The sequence below is a fragment of the Schistocerca piceifrons genome, chromosome 2 (genome assembly GCF_021461385.2).
Source record: "Schistocerca piceifrons isolate TAMUIC-IGC-003096 chromosome 2, iqSchPice1.1, whole genome shotgun sequence".
NCBI lineage: Eukaryota > Metazoa > Arthropoda > Insecta > Orthoptera > Acrididae > Schistocerca > Schistocerca piceifrons.
The window spans coordinates 943,553,222-943,568,451 of record NC_060139.1 but is presented as its reverse complement, the minus strand read 5'-3'; the positions used below and the strand labels follow the sequence as shown (position 1 = coordinate 943,568,451).

General features: G+C 42.7%; 1 protein-coding gene across 1 annotated transcript in view; it reads right to left on the bottom strand.

Moving 5' to 3' along the window:
• Positions 1 to 7,705, bottom strand: part of LOC124776009 (actin cytoskeleton-regulatory complex protein PAN1-like) — a 110,100-nt gene extending 102,395 nt beyond the window's left edge. The window contains exon 1 of the mRNA XM_047250850.1: positions 7,682 to 7,705. Within this exon, the coding sequence (XP_047106806.1) occupies positions 7,682 to 7,702 (21 nt within the window). The 5' untranslated portion in view covers positions 7,703 to 7,705. The remainder of the gene's footprint in view (positions 1 to 7,681) is intronic.
• Between the last annotated feature and the right edge of the window lie 7,525 nt (positions 7,706 to 15,230).

The following is a 15,230-nucleotide window of genomic DNA, read 5'->3' as shown; positions in this document are numbered from 1 at the left end:
TTCTTTCATTACCCGTCTTGTCCATAATCTGTCTTATTGTTTATCTTAAAGAGAGTTGACCATCATCCAATTCTCCAGCAGTAATCGTGCAGATCCATCCAAGAACATGTTAATCCACACGAAACATAACTGAAACGTTATAACGTCACACAAAACGCACTTCATCATAATTACGTTTTTATAAGATTTTATCATTCTAAATTATCTTTCATTGAATATTAATTACATGTTTTAACTGATTTTAATTTTAACAATTCTAAAATTTAGTGCGCAAAAACTAATGGTTTTTTGATAGGCTGTGAATGGCAGGTCCAAGAAATTACTGAATTCTGCAAGCCGAACTGGCTTAATCATTACTGGGTAGAGGACCATTTTAATTATTCTCTTTCCTTATGTCTGTGGTAGAGATCGATGTATTTAAAATAAACGTTGGCATGTGACCAAAGGTAGCTTTTCCTGGTATCTAGCGAGCGGAGTCAATTTTTAGTTGGGGCGTTTAAAACTGTGAACATCAGCGATCTTATAAAAGGAATCCCGTCTCCGGCCATCCTGATTAGGTTTTCCGTGATTTCGCTAAATCGCTTCAGGCAAATGCCGGGATGGTTCCTTTGAAAGAGCACGGCCAATTTCCTTACCCATCCTTCCCTCACCCGAGCTTGCGCTCCGTCTCTAATGACCTCGTTGTCGACGGGACGTTAAACACTAATCTCCTCCTCCTCCATTTTTTTTATAGAAGGAAGAGGTAAAGCTGTCAAACCAAGCGTCGCAAATGGGAAACTAAAGCACTAAGATTCTAGAATTAAACTATCACACACCAACGGAGTGTGTGTTGATTTTAAAGGCGAAGGTTTCAGGTTCGATTCCTTGCCTGGCACCTCGTTTTGATCTACCAGGATGCTTAAAGAACGAAGATATGTGATCATTAAGAAATACCCTAGCTTACCATAACCATGATGAGTGAATAGTTCCGCTCTCATACCTACATGAAGAATTACTCATGTTATTCTAATGGTAAAGTACAGCAACAAAGGCTCGTGTTCTCATAATAGGTTACGGTCTCAGGACATTTTACAAGGATTAAAACATCGAAAACAGCATTCTATCGCTGGAGAAGGCAACAATCTTGTTTTATTATTTAATGGACTATACAGTCTGTGCTACACTTTATGTAACTGTTACAACTGATTTCAACCGAAGTGGACCATCCTCACATTTTAAACTACAGTAAAGGAGTGTTGCTAACACCAATATCAGCTGGTGTGCGTCGCTACCATTTGTTGTAACAGGTACTAATAGTCACATAAAACGTGATACTGGCTGTTTTGTTCATAAAATTATAATATCAGTTGCTAAAGCGAATCAGATATTCTTGGTAAGACGTATGCTGACTGCGTATATGTCATACGTGTCACCCTGACCAGTTCCGATGAAATAGTGCTAGGTCAAGAGAATATAATTTCATTTCCATCTTCACTGGCATCTAACAAAATCCTGTCGGCATGTTTGGTATATACGTTTCCATATACATGTGGTAAGATAATTGGAATTACAAAGAGACGCGTTAATGTCTGAAGGAATACAAAAGTGTTTGTCGACTGAGGAAAGCGAAATCAGCTGCAGCCCAGCATGTTTTAAGTCAGGTACTCATGAAGAGAATTTTCATAACCCAAAATTTTATCTATGATGACGTAATGTTATTCATGGCTATAAACAGAAGACATACATGCAGAAGAAATATAAAAACGTAGGTCAATTTTAACAGAGAAGAACAAGCCATGGAACTTAATGGTATATGGACAGTAGCTCTACAGAACTGAAAGACAGTTTTTGTTTGACAAACGATAGTTGAGTTTTATCTCTGACAAGGATTATCTCTACTAAAGACGAGTAAAGTTCTACCACGCGCTCTCTCCGCGGTGTTAGTATCGCCCTCCGATGTCTGAGCTGACAGTTGGGAAGACTGAGTGCAATCAGGAGCAGCTCTGAAGATGTTCAAAATGGTTCAAATGGCTCTAAGCACTATGGGACTTAAAATCGAAGGTCATCAGTTGCCTAGACTTAGAACTACTTAACCTAACTGACCTAAGGACATCACACACAGCCATGCCCGAGGCAGGATTGGAACCTGCGACCGTAGCAGCAGCGCAGTTCCGCACTGAAGCGCCTAGAACCGCTCGACCACAGCAGCCGGCTGAAGATGTTCAGCACAGCTCTAGACGAAGCGTCAGGACCAAAAAAGTTTAACGAGACTTGAACGAACAACCCGGATGATTCACCAGCAGATAAGAAAGTGGCCATGAAAAGCTTCATTGTATGAGTCTTAAATGAAGCTGTGATCCTTTGCTGATATCGTAATGACATTGTTGTTGTTGTTGTGGTATTCAGTCCTGGGACTGGTTTGATGCAGCTCTCCATGCTACTCTATCCTGTGCAAGCCGCTTCATCTCCTAGTACCTACTGCAACCTACATACTTCTGAATCTGCTTAGTGTATTCATCTCTTGGTCTCCCTCTACGATTTTTACCCTCCATGCTGCCCTCCAGTACTAAATTGGTGATCCCTTGATGCCTCAGAACATGTCCTACCAACCGATCCCTTCTTCTAGTCAAGTTGTGCCACAAACTCCTCTTCTCCCCAATTCTATTCAATACCTCCTCATTAGTTATGTGATCTACCCATCTAATCTTCAGCATTCTTCTGTAGCACCACATTTCGAAAGCTTCTATTCTCTTCTTGTCTAAACTATTTATCGTCCATGTTTCACTTCCATACATGGCTACACTCCATACAAATACTTTCAGAAACGACTTCCTGACACTTAAATCAATACTCGATGTTAACAAATTTCTCTTCTTCAGAAACGCTTTCCTTGCCATTGCCAGTCTACTTTTATATCCTCTCTACTTCGACCATCATCAGTTATTGTGCTCCCTAAAAGCAAAACTCCTTTACTACTTTAAGTGTCTCATTTCCTAATCTAATTCCCTCAGCATCACCCGACTTAATTCGACTACAGTCCATTATCCTCGTTTTGCTTTTGTTGATGTTCATCTTATACCCTCCTTTCATGACACTATCCATTCCGTTCAACTGCTCATCCAAGTCCTTTGTTGTCTCTGACAGAATTACAATGTCATCGGCGAACCTCAAAGTTTTTATTTCTTCTCCATGGATTTTAATACCTACTCCGAACTTTTCTTTCGTTTCCTTTACTGCTTGCTCAATAGCTTGAATAGCATCGGGGAGAGGCTACAACCCTGTCTCACTCCCTTCCCAACCACTGCTTCCCTTTCATGTCCCTCAATTCTTATGATTGCCATCTGGTTTCTGTACAAATTGTAAATAGCCTTTCGCTCCCTGTATTTTACCCCTGCCACCTTCAGAATTTGAAACAGAGTATTCCAGTCAACATTGTCAAAAACTTTCTCTAAGTCTACAAATGCTAGAAACGTAGGTTTTTCTTTCCTTAATCTTTCTTCTAAGATAAGTCATAGGATCAGTATTGCCTCAAGTGTTCCAACATTTCTACGGAATCCAAACTGATCTTCCCCGAGGTCGGCTTCTACCAGTTTTTCCATTCGTCTGTAAAGAATTCGCGTTAGTATTTTGCACCCGTGACTTATTAAACTGATAATTCGGTAATTTTTACATCTGTCAACACCTGTCTTCTTTGGGATTGGAATTATTATATTCTTCTTGAAGTCTGAGGGTATTTCGCCTGTCTCATACATCTTGCTCACCAGATGGTAGGGTTTTGTCAGGACTGGCTCTCCCAAGGCTGTCAGTAGTTCTAACGGAATGTTGTCTACTCCCGGGGCCTTGTTTCGACTCAGGTCTTTCAGTGCTCTGTCAAACTCTTCACGCAGTATCATATCTCCCATTTCATCTTCGTCTACCTCCTCTTCCATTTCCATGTCATTGTATCCAAAGCAATAAACGAAAAACTATATACCTATTTTATCGAAGGGATGTCAGTAGCATGCAACACACATCATAACTGAAACAGTTCCTCTTATTCTAAACGCTGGGCTATAGGAAAATCCAGTCAGTTTCATTGTTGGGTGTCAATATCTTCTGCCGCGAATCCTGCTAATAAATTTACATTGGCAACTGTATCAGAAATGGAAATAATTTTAATTCAGCAACAGAGAGCCCTCTAACGTGGATAAGGAGTTTCTGACCAGATACTACGTAGTTGGACTGAAGGTACTTGGGACTACCCTTCGGGGGCAATATGGAAGACATTCCGTTATCCGTTTCAGAAATACCAAGCAGCACCAAACCTGGAGAACTTAGAGATATTAGAGCAATATATTTCACGTACTGAAGTTTCCAACAGGTAGTGGTCTCTTCATTTTCTACTGCAGTGCGGTATCAATAATTACAATTTATCATTTTTACACGCAAAAATTTCAGATAAATTATTAGAAATTTTTGTTTTGACTAATGGTAACTGAAGAAAATTTCGCAACCCAAGAGAGCTAAAAAAGTGTTGTATTGGATAACCAGTCTTGACAGAGGTACGCCGTTATCATCGGATCTTATGCCTTAATATATTAGCCGGCCCGAGTGGCCGAGTGGTTCTAGGCCTACAGTCTGGAACTGCGCGACCGCTACGGGTGCAGGTTTGAATCCTGCCTCGGGCATGGATGTGTGTGATGTCCTTAGGTTAGTTAGGTTTAAGTAGTTCTAAGTTCTAGGGGACTGATGACCTCAGAAGCTAAGTCCCATAGTGCTCAGAGCCATTTGAACCTTAATATATTACAACATATTGTCCGTCACTGTTGTAAGTCTTTTCACATTGCATATAGGCTTCCCTCTTCGACAAATACCAAACATCGTAATGTCAAATGTAATATTACTGTTTACGAACGTAAATATGACTGTATTGCCCCGATAAAAAGTATTCATGTTCACAGTAGCTGACCCAGTGCAGTCATGTTTATGTTTGTACACAATAGTTTTATATGTGCCGATTTGTAGTGCGGATGTGACACGACTTGCAACTCTGATGGACGATATGTTGTAATATTTTAAAGCATAAGATCTGATGATGACGGCGTAATTCTGTCGAAAACCGGTCATCCAATAAAGTGCTTTTTTAGCGATCTTGGCTTTTAAACTTCCGTTAGTCACACTATGCTGAAAATTTATTTAACATTGACAGTGTGAGGAACATATAGTTTAAGTAACGACTGCATAAATAAAGATTACGTGTGTGACTATCAAATACAAGATCCGCTAATAAACTTTTTATTTAATGTTTCTAATCACGACATAAAATTAAATTTTTGTTTCATTTTAAAAAATTAATTTCCATAAATCCGAGTTATTATAATAAGTATATCAGAAGAAACCTAAATCGAAAATTATTATTATTTATCAACTCAGAAAAATCGTAACTTCGATTTTTTTGGCATCGAACTATTTTGGCACGAGTGTTACCACTGGTGTATCACGGCAAGCGGTGTATTAAGTTGTGGCTGAGCAAGTAGTGTGCAAAGATGTGCTAGAAATCAGTTATGCAATTTATGATGGAGTTCGGTTGTTTGACCAACTAGTTAAGCGCAAATGGAAGTATTATTCGAAAACGGACGTTGAAATTAATTCAAAAGTCAATAGTTTCACATATTGCATGCAAAATCCAAAGAATCCAAGCATCTAACGGGATGACTACAACCAACAATCGTCGATATCAAAAAAAGTGGTTCAAATGGCTCTGAGCACTATGGGACTTAACATCTATGGTCATCAGTCCCCTAGAGCTTAGAACTAATTAAACCTAACTAACCTAATGACAGCACACAACACCCAGCCATTACGAGGCAGAGAAAATCCCTGACCCCGCCGGGAATCGAACCCGGGAACCCGGGCGTGGGTAGCGAGAACGCTACCGCACGACCACGAGAGTCGATATCATTGATCCGAAAAGGTAAGTAAAATGTATGTTTCTCTTTCTGTTAGTCAATAATTATAAATGCATTGCAACAAAAACTTTGTTTTGGAGTAAATTGCAATTATAGTGATTAGTGCGTTGTCTAGTCGAGAACAAAGATAGCAGGAACGTTACAGTATGAAACGCGAAAGGACATAAAACTGTATGGTTATCTGCCGGCCGCGGTGGTCGTGCGGTTCTAGGCGCTCCAGTCCGGAGCCGTGCTGCTGCTACGGTCGCAGGTTCGAATCCTGCCTCGGGCATGGATGTGTGTGATGTCCTTAGGTTAGTTAGGTTTAACTAGTTCTAAGTTCTAGAGGACTGATGACCACAGCAGTTGAGTCCCATAGTGCTCAGAGCCATTTGAACCATTTTGTACGGTTATCTGACTTCGTCATTCAGTGCAGGAAGCGATCTGTAGTTTCGTACTGCAGTCTTTTTCGGAAAATCAATATATTGGCCAAGATTGTTATGTTAATACAGTTAATATATACATACCGGGTGATCAAAAAGTCAGTATAAATTTGAAAACTCAATAAATCACGGAATAATGTAGATAAAGAGGTACAAATTGACACACATACTTGGAATGACATGGGGTTTCATTAGAACCAAAAAAATACAAACGTTCAAAAAATGGCCGACAGATGGCGCTTCATCTGATCAGAATAGCAGTAATTAGCATAACAAAGTAATACAAAGCAATGATGATGTTCTTTACAGGAAATGCTCAATATGTCCACCATCATTCCTCAACAATAGCTGTAGTCGAGGAATAATGTTGTGAACAGCACTGTAAAGCATGTCCGGAGTTATGGTGAGGCATTGGCGTCGGATGTTGTCTTTCAGCATCCCTAGAGATGTCGGTCGATCACGATACACTTGCGACTTCAGGTAACCCCAAAGCTAATAATCGCACGGACTGAGGTCTGGGGACCTGGGAGGCCAAGCATGACGAAAGTTGCGGCTGAGCACACGAACATCACCAAACTACACGCGCAAGAGATCTTTCACGCGTCTAGCAACATGGGGTGTGTTTTTTTTTTGTTCTAATAAAACCCCATGCCATTCCAAGCATGTGTGTTAATTTTTACCTCTCTATCTAAATTATTCCGTGGTTTATTACGTTTTCAAATTTATACTGACTTTTTGATCACCCAGTATATATATATATATATATATATATATATATATATATATATATATATATATATGTGTGTGTGTGTTTGTGTGTGTGTGTGTGTGTGTGTGTGTGTGTGTGTCAGGAGTGAGGTGCAGGGCATAGACAACAGCTCAGTGACAAAATTTACATACTCATAAAACCGGGCAGTGGTACCTACATCATACAATGCTCACACCATTCTGTCACATGAGGACTATTTTACGGCGTACATTGTATGATGTAGCTACTACTGCTCGGTTTTATGAGTATGCAATTTTTGTCATTGAGCTGTTGTGTATACCCTACTTCATTTCTGATATGATTGTAAGCCAGTAATTTCGATGTATATTCATTTTATAGATCTGAGGATGGAAATACATATTGCCTACACTAGTAATGCAGTGCCTGTGTTAGCATAGCGATCTTGACAAATAAATTGGTTTTCAAAAGCAAATTACAATACATACAACTTTGCCGGTACACCACACCGTGGTTTTCAGAGCGGAAACATAGATCGTGGCAGAAGTGGTAATACACCAGAACGTCATCACTTGAAACTCGTCACCGTGTTTTTGTGGACTCACCTGATGCGTGCTGGAGGCCATGTGTGGAGCGGCCGGAGAACTGCGGAGGCCGGGGCGCAGCCCGCCCCGCTATATAGCGTGCGCTAACCTTGGAGGAGGTGGAGAAAGCCACTTGCAAAACGGCGTCCGCACTGCCGGGGCAGCGCGCTGTTCCCACGTGGTCCCCACGCGTCGCGCGACGTACAGCGGCCCGCTGGCTCGGCCGCCACCGCCTGGCGCAAGCCGCTTCGCCTCCCAGATTAATCTGCTCCCACGACCAACTCCGCCCGTGTGCCGCGTTACAAAACACCACAGACGCCCACTAAACACGGGCTCGCCATGGCGGCTCACTGTGCTGCCCAGTGATCTCCGCACTACACAGATGAACTCTCTGAAAAGCTTCTTCTCGCGTGTCATCTAAAGAGTTCCCGTAGCATCTGGCTAAGACGCCTATACGGCCGTAACCAGCCGCCCTCCCACGGAACGAGGCAGCTACGTTGACGTGGACGCGACATCCGAGAGACAGCCCCGTCGGCACACGGGATGAACTGCTTAACGTGATATGCGTCCTCAGCGCTCTTCAGCGGCAGTTGTCGGCGTTATTTGATTCGCAAGCACACAGTTTCTTTACGAAAATGTGCGCGCTTGATGTACCTGCGTTAACTTTGGTAGCGACTGTCGAACAAGACAAAGTAAACGGCGAAGAAGATTCTGGACTCTTCAATAGCTCGAACAGCGAACTGCTGGTCGAGGAGCATTACATAATGCTATACAACCATCTGGGATACATACTAGTAGAAGTTATTCGACAACGCAATAGCATTTTCATTCAATTTTCGGTTTTGACTTGTAGTTAAGGTATAGCGTCTAATGTCATTTTGTGCACACACAATGTCCATATTGTCGATGTTGCATTAACTACCAACACTCTGAAATAACTTACTTCATCACATAGATTTCAAGATCGATATTCGTTTCGTAATTTCATTCGAATGGAAGCAGAGGTTCTTTCGAAGCTGCTCACCATCACTGCAAAAGATGTTTACCGTCAACATACAAACATGAACCAGTCCACAAACCCAGAGATATATAATATGCGTTACAGAAAACTTCGAACACTTCCAATGTATAACTTGTGTCTACTTTCAGACATAGAATGGCAGTCACGTTTAGATTTCTGGCCACTGTGGAAACATTCCAGTCGTTAGCCTGTGCAATAAGAACTGCCGCAAATACATTATTTATAATAAATAACACCGACCTTTTAGACAATATTTGTATTACATGATTAAGAAAGACAAAGAATATTTTAGAAAAGAAATGGAAAAAAGATATTTGGACCGAAGTAGATGAGAACCTGCTATCTTTGTTTTCAGCACTTACACCTCAGACGAGGGATCCTGAATTGGCTGATGCTTTGAAACAAGTTGTATTTGTTGTGGACTGGCAAGACAGCCAATCCACAGTGACGGGTAGCCGAAAGGCACGCGTTTAGCTCACGCAGGCTGGCGTGAGGTCTGGAACAGGTCAAGGTCTTATAGTAGCAAAAATAGTACGTGATTTCTGGAATACTTAACTTTAATCCATAATTCGTGAACATCGGTCTGACGGTACATGCATCACAAGATAAATAGCAATTGATAATGGCTCCTTGCTAGGTCGTAGCAAATGACGTAGCTGAAGGCTATGCTAACTATCGTCTCAGCAAATGAGAGCGTATGTAGGCAGTGAACCATCGCTAGCAAAGTCGGCTGTACAACTGGGGCGAGTGCTAGGACGTCTCTCTAGACCTGCCGTGTGGCGGCGCTCGGTCTGCAATCACTGACAGTGGCGACACGCGGGTCCGACGTATACTACCGGACCGCGGCCGATTTAAAGGCTACCACCTAGCAAGTGTGGTGTCTGGCGGTGACACCACGGTATTCGTACCACGTACTTTATGAGAAAGAAAGCCCACCAAGTACGATGTTTACTGCCATACAATATGGCGGCTCCTCTTTTCTGTTTGTGACGTAAAACGAGGTCACAGCTCACTGCGCGCTTTCCTCTTACAAGACAAAAATCTAACATACTAGATTCTTCATTTCAAACTCCGTCGTACAATGGAACGTGTAATTCCAGACTACAACGTCTCCAGCTTCTCATCCACAGGCGTTTTCAAGTCCCGTGAATGGAGACTTTCCGCCGTGAGGTACAAGACACAAATCACGCTTCGTATTGCTCCGTATATGTGGAAAAATCTCCGCGTCATTCCGACCGACCGCTGCGCCATCTATCAGCCAATGACGTCACTTGTATTGAGCATGGACAGGCGTGTAGTCAGCACAACGCTCTACTACGCTATGTCGATTTAGGAGACCTGGAGCTACTACCACACGGTCGAGTAGCTCCACCGTTTGCGTCACAAGGCACTCCTCTCACTGTGGAAAAATCCTTTGCAGTACCGGAAATCGAACCTGGGTCTTCCACATGACAGCCATGACCACTGACCACTCGGCTACTGAGGCGGACGGATGTGGGGAAGCGAGTGTGGATGTCTCTCAGTCACCACCATGTCTAAAAAAAAAGTTGTTCAAATGGCTCTGAGCACTATGGGACTTAACTACTGTGGTCATCAGTCCCCTAGAACTTAGAACTACTTAAACCTAACTAACCTAAGGACATCACACACATCCATGCCCGAGGCAGGATTCGAACCTGCGACCGTAGCGGTCGCGCGGTTCCAGACTGTAGCGCCTAGAACCGCTAGGCCACTCCGGCCGGCCCACCAAGTTTTAGACCCATAATTAACCTGTTTGTCCATCGTCGGCGGCGAGAGCGCACCAGTGGCGTCACAACCCATTCCGCGTTCACTTAAGAGGCGGTGAGAATTATTTTGCAGTAAATACGAGGGTTGTCCAGCAAGTAGGTTCCGATTGGTCGCGAAATGGAAACCACAGCGAAAATCTGGTGAAGCTTTGCACAGATGTGTTGGGCAGTCTCTCTAGTATGCCCATCGATCGTGTCGCATCGCTCTTTTCAGTTTTGAGTGAAGAGTGAACACGTAAAGATGCAAAAGGAATAGCGTCTCCTGCCAAGTATGAGGGCCTGGTTAGAGATTTTGCCTGTGTGCTGCAGCCCACATAACACAACTGTCGAGCAGTTCCTTCTTCGTGCCAATTCTCGGCCGTACACTGCAGGGGCAATGAAGACGCTCCGGCAGCGATTCCGATGAGAATTGTTTGATCACCCACAGTACAGTCCGTAATTGGCTCGCCCTGAGTCTCATCTCTGCTCACAAAAACCGCTGGCTGTGAAGACAAACTTTTTCCACGGACAACGAGCTGAAGACCAGTGCAGATAACCGGCCGAAAGCACAGGCGACTGCTTTCTGTGACGAGGATATTGGAAAGTTGATACAACACCCGACAAAACTCGAAGTTGTAGTGGCGACTATGTAGAGAAGTAGGTGCAAGGTGTACCTAACTGTTGCAAATAAAACGTTTCTGGTTTTCACTGTGGTTTCCATTTCGCGACCGATGGGAAATTACTTTCTGGACAACCCTCGTATAATCTGGTCAATGCATAGAGCGTACAAAGAAAGAATGCTTTGCAAAGTTTCCTCAAAGTGAAACATATTGGCTGATTCCCTGATGACGTCACAAACTCTCAGGAATTGTGGAGAATGGTAAATGCATCAAAAAAGTCTAGAAAGCGTGGGCACTAACAGGCATACTTTATGAGCTACGAGCACTTCTTTATGTTCGACACTGTGAATCAAATCGATCCTATTGCAAGCTCATTGGTTTCCATATTTTGAGAACTGGTATTATGGACCAAAAGCATGGGCCCAATAAACATGGGCTCTAAAGTGCGTATTAGGTATTGCCAGCACTTGGTCCTCTTCGCTACTGCGAAACACTTCTCTTCTACTGGTCAAGTGCTTATAGCCCTAAGTTATCCATTTTAGAGCCATGTTCGCCACACATTTTTTGTTGTTGTTTTTGTCAATACTACCGCCTCCCAAATTATGGAAAGCAATAAATCTTGCAGTACAAATTTGTTTCACTGCATAAAAGATGAAGAAATGCTCTTACAAGGGAACCTCCCCATCGCACCCCTCTCAGATTTAGTTATAAGTTGGCACAGTGGATAGGCCTTGAAAAACTGAACACAGATCAATCGAGAAAACAGGAAGAAGTTGTGTGGAACTATGAAAAAAATAAGCAAAATATACAAACTGAGTAGTCCATGTGCAAGATATGTAACATCAAGGAGAGTGTGAGCTCAGGAGCGCCGTGGTCCCGTGGTTAGCGTGAGCAGCTGCGGAACGAGGGGTCCTTGATTCAAGTCTTCCCTCGAGTGAAAAGTTTACATTCTTTATTTTGGCGAAGTTATGATCTGTCCGTTCGTTCATTGACGTCTCTGTTCACTGTAATAACTTTAGTGACTGTGTTTTGCGACCGCACCGCAAACTTCGGAAAATATTCATTGACCTTGTTATTGAAGTCGCGAGCTATATTTGCTGGATTCATATTGCCCACGGAATCATCTCACGTATTTAATGCACTCTCGTCCAAAGTAGCGAACAGTCAACTGCCAGCCAGGGAGCCTCGTTAGCAGGAATACTCTCTCTTCCGTGCGCTGTAGTCGACTGACGTCGTGTGTTTCGATGTTTGTTTAGGTGTAGCGTCCCCATAGTACGGTGCAGTTACCTCGCATCGGACGGACGGACAGATAATAATTGTCTGAAAATAAAAAATTAAACTTTTCACTCGAGGGAAGACTCGAACCAAGGACTTTTCGTCCCGCAGCTGCTCACGCTAACCACGGGACCACGGCGTTCCCGAGCTCACACCGTCCTTGATGTTGACTATGTTCCGCATGGACTACTCAGTTTGTATATTTTGCTTATTTTTTTCATAGTTCCACACAACTTCTTCCTGTTTTCTCGATTGATCTGTGTAGAGTTTTTCAAGGCCTATCCACTGTGCCAACTTATAACTAAATCTGAGGGGGGTGCGATGGGGAGGTTCCCTTGTTAGCTCTTGAGGTATGTATCTCAGATCCCATATTTATAGCTTTTTGTGACAAGTTTACCCTTCTCCACCATCCCTGAAAGTTTGTAAGATCGTGTCGGAATCACCTTCTATACTTTCGGAGATATTCGGGTTTTGTCGATGTGTTTATGGCTGCCCCTCTTTCAACTTGATCAAGTAAGTCTCACAAAAAAGAGATTCTGGTCATAGATAAAGCACACCAGTGGCAAGACGCAATGAAGACCTTCACTGCGTGATAACAACGGTAAAGTCACTGATGACAGTGCCACTAAATCAGAGTTATTAAACACGGTTTTCCGAGACTCCTTCACCACATAAGACGAAGTAAATATTCCTGAATTCCAATCAAGAACAACTGCCAAGATGAGAAACATATATGTAGATATCCTCGGAGTAGCAAAGCAGCTTAAATCACTTAATAAAGGCAAGGCCTCCGGTCCAGATTGTATACCAGTCAGGTTCCTCTCAAAGTATGCTGATAAAATAGCTCCATATTTAGCAATTATATACAACCACTCGCTCGCAGAAAGATCCGTACCTAAAGACTGGAAAATTGCTCAAGTCACACCAATACCCAAAAAGGGAAGTAGGAGTAATGGTCACAGGCCTATATCACTAACGTCGATTTGCAGTAGGGTTTTGGAACATATACTGTATTCGAACATTATGAAGTACCTCGAAGAAAACGATTTATTGACACATAGTCAGCACGGTTTCAGAAAATATCGTTCTTATGAAACACAACTAGCTCTTTATACTCATGAAGTAATAAGTGCTATCGACAGGGGATGTCAAATTGATTCCATATTTTTAGATTTCCAGAAGGCTTTCGACACCGTTCCTCACAAGCGTCTTCTAACCAAACTGCGTGCCGACGGAGTATCGCCTCAATTGTGCGACTGGATTCGTGAGTTCCTGTCAGAAAGGTCACAGTTCGTAGTAATAGACGGAAAGTCATGGAGTAAAACAGAAGTAATATCCGGCGTTCCCAAGGAAGTTTTATAGGCCCTCTATTGTTCCTGATCTATATTAACGACATAGGAGACAATCTGAGTAGCCGTCTTAGATTGTTTGCAGATGATGCTGTCATTTACCGTCTTTTAAAGTCATCAGATCATCAAAACGACTTGCAAAATGATTTAGGTAAGATATCTCCATGGTGAAAAAGTGTCAGTTGACCCTGAATAAGGAAAAGTGTGAAATTATTCACATGAGTACTAAAAGAAATCAGCTAAATTTCGATTACGCGATAAGTCACACAAATTCGAAGGCTGTAAATTCAACTAAATACTTAGGGAGTACAATTACAAATAACCTAAATTGGAACATTCACATAGATAATACTGTGGGTAGAGCAAACCAAAGACTGCGATTCATTGGCAGAACACTTAGGTGCAACAGGTCTACTGAAGAGACTGCTTACACCACGCTTGTCCGCCCTATTCTGGAATATTGCTGTGCGGTGTGGGATCCGCATTAGGTGGGACAGACGGATGACATCGAAAAAGTACAAAGAAGGGCAGCTCATTTTGTATTATCGCAAAATAGGGGAGATAGTGTCACAGACTTGATACGTGAATTGGAGTGGCAATCATTAAAACAAAGGCGTTTTTCGTTGCGACGGGATATTCTCTTGAAATTTCAATCATCAGTTTTGTCCTGCGATTGCGTTAACATTCTGTTGCACCCACCCACATAGGGAGAAATGATCATCACGATAAAATAAGAGAAATCAGGGCTCGCACAGAAAAATTTAAGTGCTCGTTTTCCCCGCGCGTCGTTCGAGAGGGGAACGGTAGAGAGACAGCTTGAAGGTGGTTCATTGAACCCTCTGCCAGGCACTTTATTGTGAATAGCAGAGTAATCACGTAGATGTAGATGTAGACATTAATGATTCCACTAAATTTTATAAGACCTGTTTCGATTAGGTACCCACCCTTTTAAGCCCCCTAGCATACACATTTTCATGTGTTGTACGTTATAGAAAATCGCGGGGATCTATGACTTTGGGACAATTTCTCCAGCCCAAATGAAGCCCTTGGGTGCTCTTTCAGAGCGCAGAGCCGACCATACCGCGTCTTTAAAAAATTCCTGTCCCTTTGTTTTGCAGAATAGGGTGACACGTGTCCCTGCTCTTCACTCAGCAAAAGATCCATGAATGTGAAAAAAATTTTAAAACCATAGTAGAGACGCAAATGGGAGCGCTATGAGTAATCTAGTTGGTTGGATGGAGCATATTTTGCTCGGGTTAAAAGCAGCCACTAGAGAGACGAGAGTGGATGTCGGGTCCACCATCCGCTCTGCCAGATGAAAGCTGCGCCCCTCGCCGGCCAGAACTGAATTGTGATAGTAGAAGGACGCTGTTACTGCGCCGTTCTGCGCTCTGCCTCAAAAACCGCATTGTCTGTGAAGTTCGATTTTTCATCTACTCACTCGATTTCGGACTCTAAATTATGTCGAGCAGCTGAAGTATTGCAAACATCATAAACTGTTTCTTGCCTAAAGCCAACATAAACCACCGCATTGCGAGT